The sequence below is a fragment of the Curcuma longa genome, chromosome 1 (genome assembly GCF_044706935.1).
Source record: "Curcuma longa cultivar G26 ecotype Majalengka, Jawa Barat chromosome 1, ITB_CL_G26_1.1, whole genome shotgun sequence".
NCBI lineage: Eukaryota > Viridiplantae > Streptophyta > Magnoliopsida > Zingiberales > Zingiberaceae > Curcuma > Curcuma longa.
The window spans coordinates 12,994,815-13,018,965 of NC_133861.1; the positions used below are offsets into that span (position 1 = coordinate 12,994,815).

The 24,151-nt window shown below is 40.6% G+C and overlaps 3 protein-coding genes and 2 pseudogenes across 7 annotated transcripts; all 5 read right to left on the reverse strand.

The window, feature by feature from the left end:
• Positions 1-169: 169 nt before the first annotated feature.
• On the reverse strand, positions 170-4,629 carry LOC141814382 (bZIP transcription factor TGA10-like; annotated as a pseudogene).
• A 1,469-nt stretch (positions 4,630-6,098) lies between these two features.
• LOC141835192 (ETHYLENE INSENSITIVE 3-like 3 protein) lies at positions 6,099-9,736 on the reverse strand. Of its 5 annotated transcripts, none has more exons than XR_012602361.1 (3): positions 9,425-9,721; positions 6,974-8,992; positions 6,099-6,433 (listed from the first exon to the last, which is right to left on the reverse strand). XR_012602361.1 is itself a non-coding variant. In XM_074722645.1 (3 exons), exon 2 carries the CDS (start codon positions 8,978-8,980, stop codon positions 7,178-7,180), a length of 1,803 nt encoding a protein of 600 aa, XP_074578746.1. In that variant the 5' UTR covers positions 8,981-8,992; positions 9,425-9,721; the 3' UTR covers positions 6,099-6,433. The 5 variants fall into 5 exon arrangements, 3 of the variants coding, with proteins under 3 accessions (XP_074578746.1, XP_074578734.1, XP_074578726.1); XR_012602360.1 differs by having other exon boundaries at positions 6,918-8,992; XM_074722645.1 differs by having other exon boundaries at positions 7,178-8,992.
• A 1,170-nt stretch (positions 9,737-10,906) lies between these two features.
• On the reverse strand, positions 10,907-13,968 carry LOC141835233 (squamosa promoter-binding-like protein 14). Its single transcript, XM_074722665.1, has 3 exons — positions 13,556-13,968; positions 11,591-11,727; positions 10,907-11,499 (listed from the first exon to the last, which is right to left on the reverse strand). Exons 1-3 carry the CDS (start codon positions 13,966-13,968, stop codon positions 10,907-10,909), a joined length of 1,143 nt encoding a protein of 380 aa, XP_074578766.1.
• Positions 13,969-15,871: 1,903 nt separating this feature from the next.
• Positions 15,872-19,673, reverse strand: LOC141835222 (squamosa promoter-binding-like protein 17; annotated as a pseudogene).
• Positions 19,674-20,352: 679 nt separating this feature from the next.
• LOC141843097 (uncharacterized) lies at positions 20,353-23,828 on the reverse strand. The gene is made up of 3 exons (XM_074731130.1): positions 23,350-23,828; positions 22,588-23,209; positions 20,353-21,544 (listed from the first exon to the last, which is right to left on the reverse strand). Exons 1-3 carry the CDS (start codon positions 23,661-23,663, stop codon positions 20,474-20,476), a joined length of 2,007 nt encoding a protein of 668 aa, XP_074587231.1. The 5' UTR covers positions 23,664-23,828; the 3' UTR covers positions 20,353-20,473.
• Between the last annotated feature and the right edge of the window lie 323 nt (positions 23,829-24,151).

Genomic DNA, 24,151 nt, shown 5'->3' on the forward strand with positions numbered 1-24,151 from the left:
TAAAGGAGAGGATTTTTAATGGATTTTCTTACATGTTATCGATCTATTTGCAAGAACGAGGTTGCCAAAATATACTAGAAGCTGCTCAAACACATGCAACATACGCTATCTTTAATTAGGAAAGCAATGAAAGAGAGAGCATCAAATTTTGGACAGGGGCATACCATGATCTGACAAGTATATTAGAGACAAAACTGTAGAGGAGGTTAAGAGGATGTGAAACATTTCCCCCAGTGTATAACTTCATTCAGTGATCATACATCTATACATCCCTCTGAATAGAATTCAAATGGACAGTGCATTTGCTCTCTTCTTCTCTTGCTCGTTTTGGGACTTGGACAAACAACTAGCTTGCTAGCTAAGGTTAAACCTTTTAATCAGCTGGCCGATGCATGCTAATCATGATGGATTGCAATTAATGCCATTACTTAAAGGAATTAATCGTTCCTCGGTCGAGCAAGCCAAAGTGAGCTGAGTGCACGAAGCCGATGAAAGTATTCAGCCATGGCTAACAAACATCGAGCCATCTGCCTCGTCGTCAAGATCTGGCGAAGTCGGTGAAGTGTCTGCTGCCTCAAGTTATCTGCCTGCACAAACCATTCATTTATCATGTCAAGCTGTAATGGTTAATCAGCTATTGAGGATCTATTTCTTAGTAAGATCATGTGTGCTTGACTAAATTAAGTTATAAACAGAAAAATTTTAACTTTGTGGAAAGAATCATGAATGTTCAAACTTGCAATTGGATTTTGTTAACTAATTTTAGGAGGCATTGACAGAATCGGCTACTTTGGCCCACAGAATTGTTTATCTCTTTTTGGTCAATAACAATATAGTAAGAATTGCTGTTGGTGAACTACCTCACTTGTATTATTTTCCTAATGTGCCATCTGATCAACAAACTAGTTCATAATTAATAATTTGAATATCCATGCATAATAAACTGATACATTATATTGCGTTTGATCCCAAAAATATGTGTTTGACATTAATAACAGGAAATCAGCTGGCTTAAGACCTAGCTTGATAATAAGTGGCCTGAATTGTGTGTTCATTAATTAATCTGAGGCTTAATGTGTAAACAAAAACATTAATCGTAGATCACAATTAGCTTACTTGTCGAACGAAGCCTTCTAAAGTGGTGAGCTTGTTCATGGCGATGGCCATGTGGGTCATGTAATTAGCCATGTCGGAAGGGCAGTTGAATGTGTCGGAGGTGATGGTTTCCGAGAGAGATTGATTAAGGGCTTCAAGGCCTTGACTCAATGCGTCCTCTGCCTCCTGCATCGACTGCTGCACGCCGCACACTGCCAGTATCTGCTGCTCCGTCAATGGGTCGATGTGGCTCAAGAGAATCTAAACAAGCATTTAAATATGAGTTATAAAGATATAACCACATCAATTTCCTGATTGTTAGGATGTTATTTTTTCATATGAAAAATGTTAAAGAACATGAGATTAATTATATTATTAGGTGTAATTCGTCACTGTATCAACCTCCAGAGAAAAACTAATCAATCAATCAAATATATGCCAAACAGGAGATATGAAGGCATCATCACTTCCCTTGACACCAGAATCATATGTCAAATTCTTCTATATACATATATATGTCAATGGCTAGAGATCAAAAATTAAATTAAATTAATTGTACATAATCTAAACAATTAACTAGGTGATCGCATCAGTTAAAAATAAATGCATGATGTGTGTACCTTTTTCTAGCTTCGTCAAACAATTAATATTGGCCACTATCTATTTGAACAACTATTATTATATTTCAAGTGTTTAATTTTATTTTTGTTAGGTTGGAATTAGTTCAGAGTGGTTTAGGGATCATCAAAATGATATAGCCTGCAGCCAGTATAGTTAGTTGTGTGCTAATTAAGCCAGGTTCATCTATATGGAGCATCAAACCGAGATATCGAATTAACGAAGAGGACCTTGATGAGCTCGGAGGGGCGGAAGCCACCCATCCACATGAAGCAGCGCTCGGCGGGAGTCATCCACATGCCGGAGATGAGGTGGAAGACGTCCGACTTGATCACCATGCTCTTGAGGTGCAGCATCCGATCGTAATGCGCGATGCAGCTCTCCACATACATCAGCAGCTCGTTCTCCTGCAAGTGCTTCTTGAACCGCCGCTCGGAGCTCGCACGTTAGGCGATGTTGCTCCTCCAGCCACTTCGTGTACTCCATATCAAACATGGCCTCGTCTACATAAAAAAAGCAGGCTAATTAATAATTATATTATACCTCAATAAGAATACATATATGATTAATGACAGTGTTGCACATTACCTGAGATTAACCCATTAAGACCGGTGGGATTGCCTTGATCCCCAAGAAAACCTCCACCACCAAGTAATAAACCCTGCATACATTAACTAATTACATATGCATTATAGACTTCACACAAATGCTTGCGTAGTTCATGCAGAAGAAAACTATGGAGGAGCCTTTACGGTGCAACACATCTTTCACAGCATTGGATTGGAACAAATTTAAGGAATTTGTAATTTTATTGGCTCATGCATGCATATATACAAGAGTAACTGCTACCTGTGCTCTTGTTCTGTGAAGTTCATGTTCAAGCTGAGTGAGCTTAATTTTACTTGTCTCTAGTTGTTGAATGTAAGCCTGTAAACGTAATAGAAAATTATATATTAAATTGCATGAACTAGATAGGCTTCTGTCAATGAATAGTACTTATCCTTTTAATTACTTCATATATAGACATATAAATGCCTACCTTCTTCCTAAGTCGGCTCTTTCTGGCTGCCTCCCTATTCTGAGCAAGCCTTCTCAGTATCTGCCCGCAAATAATTATCAAACACATTATTAGCTCATACAAAGTTTCTATTTTTTTTTCTTGTGGAAAATAGAAATGTTGATAAATTCACCTTAGGGTCTGATGACTTGGGGCCTTCAATTCCCTTTCTGTTCCCTTCCTTCTAAACGCACGCAGTCATGTACAAGTAATTACTAGCATTAGATTGATGAATTATTAAAAACATGCTACATATGTGTGTTAAGGGAGAAAGAGAGGTTCACCTTAACAAGTTGTGCTTTGCCTTCCTTTCCTGGGGGATTTCTTTTAACGTTGCTAAACTCCATGGCTTGCTCCGAGGAGTTCTTAGAACCACTACTTGCAGATGAGGTCAAGCTTATTCCTTCCTACAAGGATAGTAGATGAATAAAACTACTCCCGTACAAGTCACAGCATGCAACCACCCAAGAATAAAATAAGAGCAACAAAAACGGATGAAGCTAAAAGCATCCAGATTCCTCGAGTTGGTAGTCCCCGTACCTTTATCATCGGCTCCACATGCATGGGCTGAGAAGGGAAAATGTTGAGAGTCTCTGCAAACAAGAGCCCCTGCAAGCATTAAATTCCCTGAAGGTGCAGCATGAAACCACCACACAGTAGAAGACTAAACAACTCTTGTTAAAGAATTAAAGGGGATACCCTTTTGATTCCGCAGACATGCTCATTACATAAAAAAGAAAATTTTCACAGAGATGAAAGAGAAAGCAAGAGCGGAATGAGCCATAGGACAAGCTTGACTCTGCCCGGGAAGAAATGAAATCGAAACATAAGAAAAAAGAAAGTGAAAAAAGTACTTGTTTTCCCGACCATTCAGTACAAAAATTTTCAACGTAATCATAGTTGTTTGTTACATGTCACAGTCGACAACCAAATACAAAGAAGTTAAGATTTTTTTTTTTCAAAAGAAAGTGTAGAAAATCAAGTTTCCATCATGTTCTCGATTTCAGAATATTACTTTGTCAGATTTCAACTCCTATCGGCCAAAATATGGTCAAAAAACAGTACAACATGATCTGCTAACTATGATTCTCATCGCCCCAGAAAACTCCAGTAAAGAAAGAATCTCTAATCCTTTCAGTCTGATATGGATATTTCAGATAATTAACTATCATACTATACAATTAACTAAATCAATTTGTAAGACTCACGTATTTGTTCTTGAGCTGATGTTTGGTTAACATGTTGTCCATCCAAATACATGAATAAAGCTTGATCCAACTCTCCTATATCATAAGATCCGATCTCTAGCTTACTTGCCCTCCTGTATTATAACGGGGAAAAAAAAAAACTTTCCAATTAGCAAAACATGAAATTGATTAAGAACAAATGAAGAAAGCATTCCCTTCACACGATCCACAAAAAATATCGATGGATCACCACGAAAACTTGTACTTAACGCTAATAATGATATCTACTTTTATCTAACCAACCAACATGAAAAGGAATTCGTTTTAATCGAGAAGGAAAAAAAGCAACAAAAGGAGAGGAGGTTTTATATGTGCAGCAACACGAGCATCGATTACATATTGAAACGCGCTTGCATCTGAGCGGAGGAAGAAAGTGAAGGATGTAGCATGGCTAAGGAAATTTGATGCTGCTGATGCTGGGCGTGGCCGGAGCCGCCGTCGTTTTCCATCATCGGAACTAGCTACTCTTTTTGAGCTGCTCTTCTAGACCTTAGCCGATCTAACCCGGCCATGAATGGAGCAATCGATCTCGCACTCTTCTCACTCGCCACCTCTCCGCTCTCCAAACGCTTCCACCAACGCTCTTCTGCTCTTTCTCCTCTACAGCTCTACTTTTACTGCGACGACTACGGCTCCTTCTAATGTTTACGGAGTGCGCCAAGAATCAAGATGCCAGGGGAAGGAGAATAGGTGGGCCGGTAAGGTAACCGCAATAACAGAACCGGCAAAAGGGGACCAGAAACAGCGACGTAGGACGCTTGAAAGCTACCTGACGTGGTGGATACCGCTTCCCATGCGGTGAACTGAATGCCGCTTGAATGATTTCCACCGTGATCGGATTGATTTTAAAAAATAAATAATAATAATAATAATAAGTGACCTATTAAAATTTTCTAAATTGTAAAATATAATTAATTATCATAATTTAATTTGAGCGATACCCGTGCATGTATCCGACCAACTTAATGTTGATGAGTTTGACCACTTACTTTAGACCTTTAAAACCAAGACAATAATAATTGATCATTTGAAATTGTCTAAATCATAAAATAAAATTAATTATTTTATCTTTGTTAGACCAAATTACATCCTGACCAATTCAACATGGATAAGTTTGACATATAATATCAGCTCTATAATTGTTCAAAAGATAATTTTATTTGTTTAGTTGGTGATGCATGCATGAAATAAGAGGCAATATCTTGAATCATGCTATCATCATTCATTTGCAAACAATCATATATATATATATATATACACTTTTTTTTTCAAAGATGAAAAGTCGATGGTATTTCTCATTTGACTATTACTACTTGGAAATGTGTAAGGTGACTTTAATTTATTTGACACATTTTTTTATTTTTGTTGTTATGCGTAGGTAACCAAGCAATCAAGCAATGTGAAGTAAAGATAAAATAATTAGTTTCTAACATTTTGACATGGCAAGCAAACTTGACCACGCAAAGCTTAGAATTGACCTCACAATTAAATTAGAGGAGTTTAATTGTTCAATTATTCACCTTTAATAAATTCAAAAATATAAAAAACACCTTCGACAGGTATCATAATTTAATTAAATATTAATATTTAATTTTGTTATATATTACCTTAATAGTTAAAAGTAACTATCATAGTTTAGTTACATATGTACTGTAATTTAGTTATAATAGTTGTCAAGTGCTATAATTTATTTATAGTAAGAAACAATGTAAAAGCCAGTCCAAGTTATGAAGATGCATTGAAACCAAGCTAAGAACCAACCACATTCTGATTATTTTCAGCATACTTGGGATTACAGTGATATAAAAAGGGAGGGAAACATACCAAAATAAGTACCATAACAAGAAACCAGCATCTGTTTTTCCATCTTGTCGGAAACCAAGTCAATCAGAAACTATACTTAACAAGCATCTGAAACCAACTATATACGAATTACCGCCGGCTAAATACCATCAGCTTAGGCCTATGTTTCATTTATTATCACTTCTCTAGCAAGATATTCTAGGTTAAGACTTGATACAGCACTGACTTTAATCAATCTTTTATGTCCCTGAATAGAATTTGCATAGCTAAGCCAGAAACAAGGAAATTTCTTTCGAAACATTTCAGTAAATCGACATGCCAATGTGGCAATGAATGATTGCGATGGTCATGCGATCGATCAATAGGATCTGTACATTGTTCAGCTACGTGAAAAACACCTGCTTTAGCAGCTCCAGGATTAAAATATAATACGTGAAAACAAAGAGGGCAGCACTGCAGCAAAAGAGGCCACATACCACCTGCTTTAGCAGCTACGTTCATTCTCTTGGGAACGGCCTGGTCTATGCCTAAGGTCGAGAAAGGTGACTAATCAGCCTGGTTGTGTTTCTGTTTCCCAGGTTGTTATGACTGAATCTGAATCTGAACCTTGTACCTATCAAGGAAGATAAAGAAATGAAATGCTTAAAAATCAGTATCAACTCAAAAAGGCAAGTTACTACCCAAGTTTTCATGCTTCTCTTCAACAATACCATCTGATGTCTCACATTGATACTTAAATTTTCAAACTTATTGCGAAGAACAATTAATGCGATTTTGAATTTCTAGATCTAAACATTTTTCATAAGACTATTAATTGAAACCTGTTCACTGTAAGTTTGCCAGCTTTCTATTTCTTTTTGTCAATTCTTGAACACCAATTGTCATAGCATTGTGCAAGAAATTTCGGGAGAAGTTTAATGTGGTCATTTTTGGAGGGCAAAAAATTAAGAGAGAGTAAGACAGGTTTTAATTTTAGTACTTTGAAACAAAAAAGGAATAAAAATCACAGGGGCAAAAACATACGAAGTAAAAGGAAAAAAATTGCTCTAACATTCAAATGCTCCTAACGTTCCAGTAATTCAAAATCAGGATCATACTAGTTTACACGATAGGCACGATTGATGATCTAAACATCAAGGTGGTGTGGACCAACCAAGAAAGAATGCCATATTCAGGATATCATGTTTATAGTCAGCTAGTGCACATTAATCTTCCTAGGCGCACAAGATGGATAGGTCCAGAACTGTGAAGAGATGTTGCAAGCTTACCCTGTAAAAGAAGTTTTTGGAGAAGTGGAGAAAATGCATCAGGAAAAACTGCTTATGAAAAGGCAAATTCGGTAAAGAAAAATACTTACTTATGTTCCCAAATACGACAATAATTCGTCGTCTTTCCACAAATCTGCATCCTGCAATATGTCTCCAAAATCGATCAGGCTTGGACTATTGAGCCCATTAAAATCTATTGGTGAAACAAAAGCATCTGTTCTTATGCACAACTGTTCATCTAGGAATATAGGCCTGTCTCCGTTGATCGTATGCTGATTGAGATTTGGTGTCGTCACATGCTCATAAGAATAATTCTCAACAGGATTAATGTTTCTATCAGTCCCCATTCCATGACTATTAACAGACATGGGTTTCTGCTGCTCACAGTTGGACCCAATATCGACTGCAATAGCAGTGTGTGATACATTATTGCCAACGTCAGGGTACGGGAGTGGCTGCCCACCCATGTACATGTTTTCTGCACAAATATTACGCGGAGGGTTGCACACAAAATTGCAAATCCCAGGCTCCACAATAAGATATTGGCTTTGGGGAACTCCCTCTTGATGCATTGAACTTGTATCGACACAAGCCTCCAGTTGCATATTTTGTACATGATGAGCCACTGGCATCATGTTTGTGTTATTTGTGTTTGGAATGGGATTTCCCATTTCACCAGATCTTTGCTCATTCAAAGTTACAAGCATTTTCTTGTCAGCAGCTGCAACAGCTTTTCTATGTCTTTTTCTCTTTGGCCGTTCAATAACTTGCTCCTTGCCTTGACGAAGTTGATAAGGCATTTCAGTTGGACTAACTTCCCTCGAAATATGTGTTACATTGTCTACACAAGCTCGCATGTGAATTTGCATATTTGTTCCGTCATCTTTGGATGAAGTAAATCCACAAACATCTTCCAGGCTATCAACATTGTATTCATCACTAAAACTGTTTGTCACCTCCCTCCGATCTCCATGACCACTATTTTGAGTTACATCTGACAAACCGTTATCACTGCTGAGCTGATTGACTAACAATTCTTCTTTATCCAGAACACCTAACCAGATGGAGCTCTCTTTGGCACTCATCTTATCCTGCAAGCATTTTGACTTCCTGACGTGTGTTTTGATCTTTCCAATATTAGGAGACATGTGTTTTATCACACCTGTTAGTACCCCAGCCTTCCATATTTTCTTCAGATCATGTGGCTTTTTGTATGGGGGGGCTTGACCCTCAGATAAGCCCAAACCTACCCACCAGTCTTCGTTGCCAGAGGGCCACCAAGGAGGTGGAACACCCTTCTCCAAGGGGTATTTGCGTTGCGGAGGATCACAATGTTGCATCAATGAGGATAGAAGAGATCCTAGTGTGGCATCTTGTAGATCCATCAGACTTTGATGATTTTTGACCCCAAATTTCTGTGCGGCTGCAAAGTTTTCAGCCTCGTATTTGGCTATGGCAGCAGGCCCATTCTTATCAAACTTCACCTTTTCCTTCCACCATGCTCTTATGTTGTCTGAAGCACCACTCACAGGCTTACCCTTCTCAGGAATGATTCCATAGACAAATCCACGGACATTGCACACTTCCATCAACTTCAACATGTACTTGAGAATGCCATCTTGCGCTCTCGCCATTTTCTTTCTCAGAGCCTGGTTAGATATATGCTTTGGCTTAGACTCCCCAGAAGTTGTCTGCTGAGCAAAAAGCTTTTCCCGTTCCTTAATTCTCTTTAGTTTAATTTTATCTTTCCACATTCTTCTTGCCAACTCTTCTGGTTCAATCTCTTCATCACTAACATCATTCTCATTGAGACTGTCGCACTGGACACCGTCCACCTCAAAATCTGAAGCATCACCTACCAAGTCCTGTGCTACTATTGCCAGATGATCCATAGCATACGTGACCTGTAGACAAAAATTGCTTTTATCCACTCCTTAATTGTCTTTGATTCTCACTAGTACTAAGAAGATTTAAATACTTGGAAAATGAAAACAACACAATAATCTTGTTTTGTGTATTTGACAAAAGACCATGATTTATTCCGACAAAAATGAGAAGGGAACAAAAAAGAGAGTAGAGGTTTGCATAAACAAACAATGAAAAGTACATGTTCATCTACAATAAGAGTCCTTTTAAACCCCTCAAAATCAATTTGCAAGAATTGTGAATAATAGATAATCAAACTTATGCATGTCAAATGACAGCCAAAGCAAAACGATCACCAAGCGGTCAATCCAGGTCGATCCAAGACTCATCATGATCCCCACAAACCCTCTTTCCATTGAGTAGAATCTGAATTCCATTGAAAAATCACAAAGATCGAAGCAAAGCAATACCTTTTAGATTTCTCTCTAGTGGTGAAAACCTATGAATTTTCCCACCTCACGCGCCTAACCAAGAAGAATCATTTGCTCTGCTGTAAAACCGAAAATTCAACCCCAAGCTTTCCTATCGGATTAGCAAAACCACCCCTTGTCATCTCGATCAATCATTTCCCTCGAACTCAAATCACCTGCTCAACAACCCAGTCCAAAGAACATTATATATAAGAATTGTTTATTTGAAATGATCACCGATCAAACCGTTTCGGCCTGGGTATCAGAGTTTCACGCCGCTTCGTCGCTGTCCTCGGCCTCGTCCTCTTTTTAGGGCGTCGATGGTTAAAAGAGGAAAAGACGGCGACGACGAGGCTTGGATTTGTAGAGCGGAACCCGATTCGACGAGGGGAATTGGGAGGGGTCAAATTGGATTTGGTGCAACCAATTGTGCACGATTTGTTCCTGGTTCAACAAGTTCATTGGATTTGGATCTCACACTCCGAAGCTTTCCCCTTAGCCGATCTTGAATTAAACCCTCATCTTACTGGTCCTTTTATTGGAGGAAAAGAGTCCTCAGGACCATGGTGCCGCAGTATGACATCTCACTCAGGTACTCGTGATTTGATCCTCGACTACGACGTATTTACAAGAATTTTTCTCCAAATGGAGATCGCAATCAAAGGATGCTGGGCATCTGAATTGACAGCTGCGTGCACTTCCTGATTTATCCTGATGATCAATGGGAAACTTCTGTAGGACCGAACCGGTCACCCCAGAGATTGAGTTAATGTGACTAAATGTGATTATCATTTTTTATTAGAAGAAAAGAGGGGCATCATGTGGCAAGGCTGTGTGCTACAAATTAAAGCACTATTTTGGAGACATATTGCAAAAGTAACTTAACGAAAAACAATATAAACATTCCCAAAAAAAGATATATTAGACTTTAGTATTTATTTTTAAAAATGAGTAATGATTCATAGTAGAAAAAATACCAATATGAATGCAACATGACACTGACAATGGATCCCACTGCATGTCAGTGGGATCCACTACATGCAGTTGTGAGTGTCATACCGCATTCATGCTGACATTCTTCCTAAATCATTACTCTTTTAAAATATCTATTGACACAATAATTAAATAATATTCATATTCTAAATTCAAAGTCGAAGGATAATTGAATTACATAAAACACACCCACACACACAAATACAACACGATAATGAAATACTTCCATATAGCAGCAAACTGAGAACATTATCACAAATACAAGTAGCGTGCCAAATCCAAGTTTTTAAACAAAAGCATCAGCACAATATTACTACTTTAATACGAGTAGATAGATAAAGCAACATAAAGATCTACCTTTGGAAATGAAGCAATTAAAGGTTGGTTCATGGAGGTTTGGCTGCACGCATGATGCGAGCCTTCAAACAAAACTTCCAAACATGCTACATCACCAAGATTTAAAGCAAGCCATGGCCAGGTCGTCTAATTCTAAAGAGACCAATGCGTGCTTGGGCCTGAATGTTCTTCATATGCCCTGTTGGAACCAGGGTCGAGGCACTGATCGTCGTTTTCATGCAAACCAAACTCCAGCTGACCAGAGAAATGAGCATTACTAGAACCAGTTGCTATTGCTAATCCCATTTCATGCTGCATCTCTTGTGAATTGGTCCAATCTCCTTGGCCTCTGAACCCCCATGAGCTCGCCGGGCGATCACTGACGATGACTGAATGAGACACTGAGGAACCGTCAAAGTTGCTGCTTGCCGGTACTACCGGAGGAGGATTGTTGATGCAGTTTCTATTCCATGTGTGAGTTGACAGAAGAGAGAGAGCACAGCTAGAGTCTGAAACTCCTGTAAGGCAATCACTAGGCAGAATTTCCATGGGAATGCTGAACGAGCCTGCAGGAGAATGAGATCCTTGGAAGCATGGATGTGTGCCATTCAGAGAGGGTGCGAGCGGTGGAGCATCAACTCCACGCCACTCGTTGGCGGCCACCAGGCCAGTCGGCCCAGTCCTCGCAGTGCTAGAAAAGCTTGGATAGCTGAAATCCACCATAAAGCTTCTGAATCTGCCAGGTGCTGTGTAGCAAACCACATTGCCATCACAGTAAATGTAGCACAAAGAAGGAGAACTAGCAAAGTAAATGCAGCTTGAGGAGATGCAGCTAACCCTGCACAGATGATGCAAGACGGCCATAGCGCGACGCGAAAGGCCCAAGAGGTGGCTTCCTCCGGCGCTCATTATGTCCTGCAAGGCGTCTGCGGCAGCTGCGCTTCCCTTGGTCAAATTCAGATAGCTGATGAAACCTGATCGATCCCAACAACAAAATAAGGAAGGACTTCCAGATTAAGCAAGCAATATAAGAGACAAATAGTAGCAAGATACAAATTTCAAAAGAACTTATTAAAAGTCCAGGGAAGCTACACATCTAACTTATTAACTTCTCTCACTATGGAATCTACTAATCATCTTTGAGTATGTTGATACCACCATAACCTTAGTCATGCTGCAATGTCATATGCATATAAACACACCAAATTCTATCATAATGTTTAATCGAGGTATGAACCTAATTCTTGCTGTGTCTTTCATATTGCTAAGGATATAAACCAAATTACAAATACCAAACATCTCTAAACAAGGTTTTAGAAATTGTATTGAGGCAATGTGCGGTTGAGCCACAAGATAATGCACACATGGTACACAAATGTGCCTGTTTGTGCATATGTAACTCACCGTGTCCAAGGAAACTTGAGTTATTATCACTTTGACCGAATATTGTTGATCTCATGATTTTCTTCTACGTACAATGATATTTGGCTCCAAAGTGACTACTCAGAATTGCTCCACACTGAACACTCTTTAACATTGGAATTCTTATGAGAAACCCAACCAATTATGCTAAAGGATGTCTCATTACCGACATAGTCAATCCATTTAAGGAAAGTTATGATCATTACAAGCCACACTTTTCCAACTTCAGTGCGTTTTTCCCACTCTTAACTAGCGGAATTGCTTCCACTAGTTCATCCTTGATCTACACACCTAGTAGCAGGTTCATTCTCTAATACTAAATTGTGATGCTATATATTTGACAACAACCAAGGTATTACTTGTTGTTTTGATTGATTCCTCCAACTATTAGTCTCACAGTTTTTTCGTTTAGTTGGAATTCTACTAAACGGCATTTTGTTATTAAGAACAACTATTGAATCCATCTAAGCCAAGTTACACTCATGACATAGTCTATCTTTTCCCACTTCAATGTACGTATGTGTGTTTGATTCATTCATGCCCCCTACATCCAAGAAGTATGGTGTCAAACCTTGTCTAAGTTATTCGCCCCACCCTCATTAGGTTGTGGTTCCATATTTTGTAATAGAGATAACATATTTATATTGAAACTAACTTATAACATCAAGTGATCGAAAATAAAAAATAATGGAATTTAACAAGAAATTGACTTAGCTTGGTAACGTAAAGAGGATATAAGCAAGTGCATTTTTATGTAAAACCTTTCAAAACAATGATTCTGAACACTATTCAAACATACATCAAGAAAGTTACTAGTTGCTCAAGTCGAAAAGGATTCCAATTGAACAATTACAGTACCATCAAAGTAAGCATCAGGTATGCTGCTAAAATCGCAATTAAAGATGGCTGGAGGGACATCATATGAAGTGATGTTAATCATGCTGAAAGGGCTCTATACAAGAAAGTTTAAGGTTAGGAATCAACCTAAGAATGAGTTTAAGATAGTCTACTTCATTCCCAATACAAACAACTTTCTGCTGAAAGAAGTTTCAACACAAACCTGTAAAAAAACAAAAATCCTACAGAAAGTAGCATATGCACATTCTTGAACTATGAGGGAAACATAAAAACAGAAATACAAATTCAAATGTGAAATCAAAATTAACCACCCAACGATCCATAAGTTAACGACAACACAACTAGTACCAGATCTAATTAAACAAGGCAACACTCAAGCAGCAAACTTCACTACACATTACCGACAAAAGGCTCTCGTCAGTTCACAAAGAGGATCGAAATCAAGCTCTCTTTCTCCCAAACATGTAGAAGCACAGATACGAAAACCTATAAAAAAAGCAGTAAAAGTATCAAAAGCATGACCTGCTACACTGCTGACAGAATCTCTGCTCCAAGCCTGCAACGATCACCTTGGGAGTCTTGGAATGCATCCCACAAACTTTATGTCTACAGTAATAAGTCTTAGCCCCGGTCAGATCGGCATTGCACCCCTCCACCTGGCACCTTGGCGGGTGAGGCTGCGCCACCGCCTTACCTTTCCTAGCCGGAGGGAGCGCAGCCATTGCCTTGGCCGGAGCCAGCCGTGGCGGCTTGGAGGAGCTCCCGCTACCTCCACCGCCACCGCCACCGCCACCGCCACCGCCACCATCCTCAAAGTAAATCTTTTGCCCAAACGTGAGGCCACTGAGAGCGTCCCCAGAGTTGCTTGAGGCCCCGGAAGGCTTGAGAGAGCTTGAATCCATCTCTTGGCTGTGGCAGCTCCCTCTACAACTCATCCATGGCTCAAACCCAGAGGAGGACCACAACAAGTGGGAGTCGGCTTCTTAAACTTGGGAGAGCGTGTGTAAAAGCAGTAAAGAGGAAAGGATCTTTATGTCTTTCTGCTGGTTCGTAAAGCCATCATGGCCACGCTGAGATACTTGCAGTATAATATATAATACCATCCAAGAGGACGCACAGGTAGCACGACAGATACAGATGTAGAGAGGCAGGGAAGATCATGAGCGTACAGGTATCAAAGTCTTTTTCCTTGCATCAGACTATAGCTAGAGATTTAGAACGAGCAACAAGAACAACAATTTGACATTCTCAAATGTCAATCGGTTAAAAGGAGGCATTGTTCGTAGATGTTTCTCGTGTTATAGCTTTCTGAGATTTGATTCTGTGCAAATGTCTTGGAAAGGTAACTTTTGTAGGTCATGTTGTGCATTTGCTTTGGTAAGCTACCATGGAGTGTTTTGCCTGTTTGCGCTGAGGATCTCACTGTAAGAGAATCTTTCTGCAAAATCATGAGGACCCTCACAGACTCACCAGAACTGGCGACTCGTGCATTGAAATAAATGAAAGGGTTTGAAGATACCGATGAGAGTGAAAGTGAAAGTAAAAGTGAAAAATGATAATGAAAAAAATCTTATGCATCAGATTTTCTCTCTCTCTGCCTTGAATTACAGAAATTAGTAGAATGCTTGTGTTTGCATGTGCGAGGTGGAACCGTCTGTGCAGTAGATTTTCCGAAAATCATTTTTCTTACTGGCAAGAAAAGTTAAATTACTCAACTACTCTTTATTCTACCCAAAATGAATATCGAAAAACTTAATAAATCATGTTTGAATTAAAACAACTTAATAAATCATTTAGGACAAAAAAATTCTATTTGAATCAATTGACGTAAACTTTCAACTCAAAAATTTTGAATGCTTTACTTGTAATCTCACTGACGCTGTGGTATAACGTCCTTGTCGAAGTGACATTTTGGACCAGTCTAACTAACATCATCATTTCTTGACAAAATGATATTTCTTGAGACATTTTGGCCTCTCCATTTTCAACTCAAAACATCATTTCATCTAAGAATATGTTTGATATAATTTTATTTTTAATAAAATGATTTATAAAAGAATGCTTTCATGATTATTTTCAACTCTCAAAAACCTATAATGTTTTTTTAACCAAAATACCTAGATGATATATTTTAATCTTAAAATAATTTTAAATTACATCTCTCACTCTCACAAGCTCTCTATTATGTTTTTTTTCTAAAATAAGTAAAGCTCAAACCATCAAAATAATTGGAAAAGAGAGATTTAATGCACCAAAGTAAGTATATACATTTTTAAAAAAAATGAAAGAGATGTAAGATTTTGGCACCTTGAAAGTAGGAGCCAGAATTTTAAATGGAAATATACAACAAGAATTGATCTAAACTATTCATCAAACCTCTTTTTGATGAATGATTACTGCTAATTGAAGTATCAAAAAATCTTAAAGACAACATTATAAACTCCAAAGGCATAAATTTAACCACAAACAGTTATGTGATCTACCAGAGACGAATTCCTGGGAAGGAAACTGTTTCTTTTGCTTGAAAATGAAAAAACAGTAGCTTACTATTAATAGCAGATAGTTTTGTTTTTTTGTTGTTGTCCAAACCTCTTTGGAAATAGAAATCTAAAACATCCTCAAGTACTCGAATGAAGTTTTCAGTTGCTCATGCATTGCGACATCAATTATTATTTGTCAGAAGCCCAAACCTCTCAAGGCTTCTCTCAATTAATGAATGTGATCTATATATGATCAACTCATTGAACCAGGGAGAAAAGGGTAGACGCATGATCAGTTTAACATAACAAATCCATGGATGATCGAAGTTTCTAGCCAAAAACAACAGAACACAATTCCTAACCTGGATCAATCCAGGTGAAATAGAACGCAGGTTTCATACAAATAGATATCAATGTCTAGTAACATAACATGGATCTTTGGAAATGAAGCAATTCATGGTTCACGAAGATTTGGATGCATGATGCTAGCCATCAAACAAAGGCATCCATACATGCTACATCATCAAGATTTCATCAAAATAAACCATGACCAGTTCTAAACTAAAGAGACTAATGCATCTTCGAGCCTGAATTGTCATATGAGCTACCGGAACCATGGTCAAGGCACTGATCATTTTCATGCAAAGCAAACTCTAACTGACCTGAGAAGTGAGCACCGTTAGCTCCAGTTGCCCCTGCTAGCATTTCATCCTGAATCTCATGTGCGCTAGTCCGGTCTCTATGACCTCTGAAGCCCCAGGAGCTGGGGCCACGATCACTGGTGACGCTGGAACGAGACATTGGGGAACCATGCACGTTGCTGCTTGCTGGAAATTCTGAAGGAAAATTGTCGGTGGAGTGTCTATTCCATGCATGAGTTGACAGAAGAGAGAGAGCACAGCTCGAGTCCGAGACTTCTATAACATATTCACCAGGTGGAAATTCCGCCGGAGAGCCGTAAGACCCTGCAGAAGATCCCTGAGAACACGGAGGTGTAGTACCATGCAAAGCAGGTGCAATGGGTGGAGCATCTAATCCTTCATTCCATTCATTAGAAACCACCAGACCGGACCTTGCTGGTGACAAGACACCTCTTGCATTGCTTGAGAAAATTGGGTAGCTAAAATCCACCGGAAAGCTTCTTGATCTGCTAGATTGTTCTGTATAACAGACCATACTGGTTTCACCGTAAATGCAGCAGAAAAAAAATAAACAAATACTGGTATCACAGGAAATGCAGTATAAACAAAGAAATGGAAACATGAAAACGACTTAGGAGGTGCTGGTGACCGTGTGCAATTGGAGGAAGGCAGCCCAAGCGTGATGGGAAAAGCACAGGTGGCTTCCTCCGGCGCTCATTATGTCCTGCCAGGCGTCTGCGACAGCTGCGCTTTCCCTGGTCAAATTCAGATAACTGATGAAACCTGTGAAGACAAGGAAGCATTTTTCATATTAAGTTAGCAATAAAGGGGCAAATATCAACCAGGGTTGCAGCAATATGTAGGTGAGGCAAAAACAGAGTCTTGCTGAAGCCGTTGTTATTTAATTTTTATATTCCCTAATCAACATTAACCCTAAATAATAACAATTTTATTATTAATTTCAAAAGGATTATTTTTTTAAAAAATAACTTTATTCGGTTTTGGATTCCTTTATATTTTTTAAATTAATGGTTTCAAACTCAACTAGACTGAAACCAAATCAAAAATTTTAATTTTGTTTCAACTAGAACAGAAATGGTGGCCGTTTGATTTTGTTTTCGATTTTCAAATAGAAACATTTTGGTTTGTTTAGATTCTCCTCACTAAATTAATAAACCGAAGATGCTCACCCCTAGTGCCAACAGGACATAAAGCACAAGAAAATTTCTGGATTACACCAAAGAAAGTTGGAAACCAATAGACATGTTGAACGCACATTTTTATTATGAGGTTGAGAAATGACATTTAAATACATTTATTCAACAATAATTTTTTAATGCTAGAGTTAGAAAAAAAAATTGAGAACATAAGAGAAATCACAGTGAATCCATTTTATTATTTCACATTCATAACAGGATATGATTGGAGGTTGGGTTGAAAGTGGAATTGGATGAGTATTACAATAGGAGAACTGAATTACTAGTAAATGAATTTAGATGCGGAGAATTTGCCTTAAAAACTTCACAGGAAAAGTCGGTTGTCTAACAATAATGTGATGCTAAAGAATGCATGTAAGGCTCAGTGGGGTTACCATGACGTAAGCCAAGGAGGCAATTTAAACTATCTGAATTAGGTGATAGCTAGATTCAAAAAAGACAACCAAATAAATCTAAAAGGACAATAATCCTGGGAATCTAGGCTGAGTTTTAGCTGGGCTGCTAGAGCAGTTATCTCAGTATACAGATCTGAAGATGTTGAGGATCCAATCTGTTTGGTTTCATTAGGTCCAATTGGACATTGCGATGATCAGATCTACAAGCAGAGGCAGGATTACATAATATCATTCCTCTGTATCAGTCTACTTCCTATAGCATGTGGTAGTAGTATCTTGCACATGCAATTATTCATGTTTATATTTCCATAGCACAGTTATTTATATAATAATATGTATTTTAAAAAATGTGGCTCTATGGTGACAGATTACTGATGTTTATAGAGTAGGCATCAAATTGCATCTGGTATGATAGTAGTAGTAATAGGAATGGGCAAAGTAAGATGGTGACTGATTTTGTGGAGGTAGACTGCAACCTAATGTGACCTTAATTCCATAGACAACTATACTAGAACCCTCATAGTGAAGCTTGCATGGGTAAAACCACAAGCTGCCTTTATGAATTTTGTAACTTTCAACTGCATTCCGATGAGTTTGAAGTGTTGGATGACTCAGACAACAAGAAAAATTATGTTAGAGCAGAAACATCGTATCACAACAATAGCTTTGAGAGAGTACAAGGGATATAAGTATACGTCCACACTTACGCCATAATTCAGAAACATGGAAAACGCAAGCGTTTAAGTGTTTCAAAGGATGTAAACATAAACATAACTATCAAACACTTCTGGAAACTTTCTCTAAGCATTCATTGAGAAGATTAACCAGCTAATGGGAAAAACAAAAATACTATGAATGAACTTCAGTATCCTTGAAGCAAGCAAAAGTATTTTAAAAAAAAAGACTGACTTGGAAGCTAAAATTGCAAACTTGCAGATTGGTAGACGGATATTTCCTATTCAAGCGTCATCTATGATGCTAAAGAAAGCGATTATAATCAGGTGTAAGGCTAAAGGGTAGTGATAGTATGCACTGCATCGTTGGAGATCTACCAAACCATCTAAAAACTTCTGCTAAAAAAATCAACCCAAAACCACGAAAACCCCCCTTAATATTCTTGAATCAAAAGGGAAGTATAGGAGCAGAAACAAATTTCAAAGTGAAATAAAAACTATCATCTCGATCGCCCATAATATAACATCAAAAATGAGGTCAACCAATATTGCTAGTCGCAGATCTAACACAAAGACAACAAAAAAAAACGCAAATTTTAACTCCGCTATATATGGCCAAGCATAAGAAAAAGGGTTTTATCAGTTCATACGCGAATCGAGATCATCAATCTAGATGCAAAGTCAGAAAGAAAAACTATAAAAACATTAATCATCAAAAAATGACCTGCTACACTGCTGACAGAACCTCTGCTCTAACCCCGCAACAATCGCATTGGGCGCCTTGGAATGCATCCCACACACTTTATGCCTACAGTAGTAGGTCTTAACGCCAGTCAGATCGGCATTGCATCCCTCCACCTGGCACCTTGGCGGCTGCGGCTGCCCTCCCTGCGCCGCCCCCTTACCTTTCCTAGACGGAGGCGGCTCTAGCGCTTCTGCCTTTACCGGAGCCGGAGGTGGTCTGGAGGAGCTCCCACTTCCCCCTCCGCCAGAATCCTCAAAGTAAATCTTCTGTCCAAAGCTGAGGCCATGGAGAGCATCCCCGGAGCGGTTGAGAGAGCCGGGGTCCATCTTTTCCTGTCGCAGCGCCCTCTACAACCCATCCATGGCTCCGAAGGCAAGCGGAGGAGCAGGATAAGCAGGAATCGTCTTCTTGAAAACGAGAGAGAGAGAAAGAGACAGTAGAAAACTGGGGAAAAAGTAGGGTTCCGACGTCTTTCTGGCTCATAAAGCTGTCACTGCGCGCGCACAGCGGGAAAAAGTAGGGCATCTGCAAATCTTGATTGATTGATTTAATTAAAAATGTATTTTTCTAACCTAAATTATGATAATTAATTAATTTCTCTTATCAATTTTCTAGGAGATAATATAATTTTAAAATTATATTAATCTCATAAAAACAAAGATGTCTTGGAAAAGCAAAAGAGGGGGATACAAGAGGAAAAGTGCCCTCCCTCTAATTTGGTGAAGAACTATTTTTACTTGTTAGTAAAAGAAGCGGTTTGCTATTCAAGTAGAGACAGACTTCATTTTTCTTGTCCAAACATCTTGGCAATGTTAAATCCAGAAGAGCTTCAAGTACTTCGATGAGCTTGGTGGCAGCTTGATGCATTGTGAAGCCATTGTTGTTTGTCAGGAAGGACAGCCAAAAGAAAAAGAGATTGTTCCGCCCTCTCAAATCAAACGCAACTTTTTATTTTGTCAAATCTCAAATGCAACAAAAGTAGCATCGTGCCGCCTACTAGAATTTACTTTTATATATTTTGTGATATGTTTTAGCTTACAAAGATGACCAGTGACATATTTTATGAAGTTGCTTCTATGCTTCCAGAAAATAAGGAAATCTGAAAATTAAAGAGCTTCAAAAAAGCCAAGCACAATATGTTTACAAACAAGGTTGAGACGGCCGGCATGTAAAGTTGAGTATCTTCCAAACTGTTAATTAAGATTACAACTTACAGTGTGAATCAAATCTAACTCTACTAACTAAATTAAGAGTGCTTTCTTTTCCCTACGAAGACTTGTTACCCACCTCATCTACGTCCTCGCTTCCTCGACGTCGACGCCGTAGACCTGGTGATAGAAGGCGGCTCCGCCTCCTCCCTTGCCCTCTTTGCAGGCGGCAGGGCAACCGCCGACCCCCTCTTCGGCGGCCTCCCCACGCCCCTTTTTCCTGAACCACCACCGCTCGTGTCCGCGGCCTTCTTGGCCGATCTGCTTCCGCCAGCAGCTGCGACACGGGCGCTCTGTTGTTTCCCTTTCGCCTCCTTCTTCTGCTCGGTAGCCTTTCCGTCGCTGACGGGACCGGGGGGAGGGGAGGTCTTCGACGTATCCATCAAAGTGCCGTAGGAGCTCCGTTTCATCCGGTTCAAGAAACCGGCTGCGCTTTGCTTCTTCGCCGCTAAGCTTGTGGAAGCTGTACGACCGTCGCTATTCTTCTTGTCTGGTTTTCGCGACTCGTCGACAGCCGCCTCGTTTTCGACCATTTTGGACTTGAGGTTTGGAACGGTAGCAAGGTTGAGCCTTTTGGCGGCCGCAGCTGCCTGCGCTTTACCAACCCGGGGTTTGCTGGTGCGCAAGCCCCTGGTAGTTCCACTAAGCACGAACCTGTCTTTGGTGATCTTCTTCGGGAGGTTCTTCCCCTCGCTCTCCGACTCCTTCCTCGAAGGTCCCGGCTTCTCCTCTTTCTCATCACTCACTTCCTCAGAAGCCAACTTGTTGGAAATGGAGCTGGGCTTGCGGCACATGATCAGCGGCGCAGACGAGATTGGCTTGTCGGCGAGGGCGCCATCGAGGCCTGCCTCAGCCTCGGGCAGCGGGACGGCTGGCTTGGGAGCCAGCGGGATGGGCGGCGGCGTTGGTTCCTTTGGCACTGGAAAGGCAGCCGTCATCTCCTTGGCCACTACGCGGCGGAGGTGAAGGGCAGCGACGGACTCCGGCGAGTCTCTGGGGTAGAAAACGGCGGCGTTAGTGCAGAGGAGGAGAAGATCCCGGAAGAACTCCGCCGTCGAATACGGGCGGTCGGATGCTGCGCGATCCAGCTTGACACGCACCGTCTCCAGGTCCATGGGTTGGCGCACCATGTCTCGATAGATTGCACTTTCCTGCACAGTCAACAATATAATTGCTCTATCTGTTTATATCAAAGAAAATTTTGGCACGATAAGCCTGACGTGGCAGCAAAGAAAACCGTCAAAGTCTAATAACTTCAAGGATAAATTTAAAATAAATTAGGAAAAAAAATCTGACTACACATTGAAAAACGACATTTCTGCGAAACAAATCGAAGGGCAGCAGAAATGGAAAAACTCTATTTTATCATAATTATTTGGCTGAATCTATAAATCATATTCCGTTTTAAACATCGTCGCAAATTGGATTACAAAGATAGAATAAGTACGATTTCAACTGTTTGTCCGACTTCGAATACGGGCAAGCATCCCATCACTTTCAACAAGAAAATACAAATTCTGATCCGAATGATACAAATTGATTATTAATTCTTATACGACGAAACTAATATCAAAACCAGAAATCCTTGAAAAACAAAAGGAACAAATCGAGATGTGGATTGATGCATGTTATTAATCGTATTCTTAGTTTCTTCAACAATTATTGAACGAGGTTAACATAATCAGAAAGAGAAAACACATTATTCCCCCCACCCACCCCCATATCTAAGGTCGGTTTCTGTGTATTTATTTTTCTCTCAATTAGTTCCCTAACGCTGTGATTCCTTTTCTCTCAATTTATCGATAATTGACCCATTCTGCCCTTCCAAAGTATCGAAACTATGCTCTTCCCATCCCGTGAAATTGTGGAAATCAAGGAAACGAGGCATCCAACTTGGAGGCACCATTTAGGTTCCAGATTAACAAATCGTGAGCTTCTAATCACCTGGGTTGAGGCATTCTCCACCGTCCGAGTCAACGCGCTTTCCAGTATGATAATCTTATTGCTTCGCAATCAACGGTCCAAAAGGCCCGATGGAAGTGAGGTCACAAGGATTTGGGTCCTGCACGAGTTTTTCCACATCGATCCTGGACTTCTCGCACAATCAACTACTAATCGTCGTTTCTCGCCAAGAAAAGGACGATTTCCCATAAATCGCGGCGGAAATAGAATGTTGAGATTGAAAATAACCTACCTGGATCTCGAACCGACGGTCGAAGATCGAACCGTATTTGTCCGAACGGATGATCTCGAGGACGGCAAACAACGGCTGTGATTCGGAGACCATCCCCATGCTCATGATCGACGCTTCCTCGGCCTCCATCTCCTCGACCCCGCTGTGGGAAACCGCCTTACTCCGCCGGAACAGGCTGGCCGAGCTCTGCATATCGCTGCTCTCCTTCTCCCCCTCCACGCTCTTCGACTCGGCGGTGAACTCTCCCGTCGCGTGCGGTCGGGAGGTCCGGCCTTCCGCCGGACTGCCCGTGCTCCCGTTGTACGAACCCTCCGCCGCCTTCTCGTCGCCACCCGAGGAAGGATCTGCCGCGTCGACGTCTTCTCCATCGCCGGCCATAGCCGTATGCGGCTTCCGACCGTCCTCGCTGTGTTTCTCCTTTGGATCCGTTGAGTCGGACCGCTCGAAAGAAGGGCCCGATGCACGGGCGGAGGAGGTCGGCTCTCCGACGAGGCTTTCAGGCCTTGAACCCGGTGGAGCATCCTCTTTTCCTTCATATGCTGGCTTTCCGTCGCCAGATTCCGACTCCGCTAACCTCCGTTCGCGCTCCTCTTGCATGTTTTTCACCTTCGATTGCAAGGATCTAAAAATATATAAAATTTAAAACAACATTCTTCGGACCGTTTGTTCTTCATCCGACGGCCAACAAGGCCAAGAAAAAAATTGCAAAATTAAAGGAGCCAAATAAAATACAAAGACGAGAGATTTAATCACATCGATTACCTGATCGAGAAATCGTATTGATCCACCTCACGGCGGAGCTCTGCGACGCGAAGCCTCCGGAGCTCATCGAGCCAAGGCACGTCGTCCTCCACTCCTCCGTCGACGGCGCCGGCACCAAACCGGCGCTGAAGGTCGCGGAATCTCTGGCAGCATCCCTGGGCGGTGAGCGACCGGGAGCCGGAAGCGCGGGACTGGATCTCAGTCGCGACGAAGTCCCAACGTCGAGTGCCGTGCCGGACTACCGCGAACGCGAGGAGGAGCTCCTCCCGCGTCCCCCAGATCTCCTTCTCCTCCTGATCACCGGATCTCTCCATCTCCTCATCCCACGCTCACCCCCTCGCTCCCATCACCGCCGCCGCCGCCGCAATCAATCCTAGGGTTTCACCGCGCTCTCCTCCTCTATTCCTCCGCCGCGCTGCTTTAGGACCTCTGTTTTTTTTTCGTATATGTTTTTTCAACTTTTTCCCCCGTATTTTCCTTTTTATTTTCCCTCATCTTGTGTGGTTTATAATGCCTTCGATCTAGACGCAACTCTTTCAAAGGAGTGGTGATTTCCCAACACTATCAAATTATCTTTCAATTGTTTCGAAATGACGCCCTTGCCCTTTTATTGAGAACGAGAGCTCGAAGCCGAACCTTTATTATGATCAATGCCGAGTCTTTATTGTCGTCACAGATAATCGTAAAATTGATCGTGTAGAATCATTAAAAGACAAATTCCACCTTATACATAAAAGAACGAGAACTCTCGACCGTCGGATCTCGTGACACTGATGCTGTTCTGAAAGCAGTAATCCTTAAC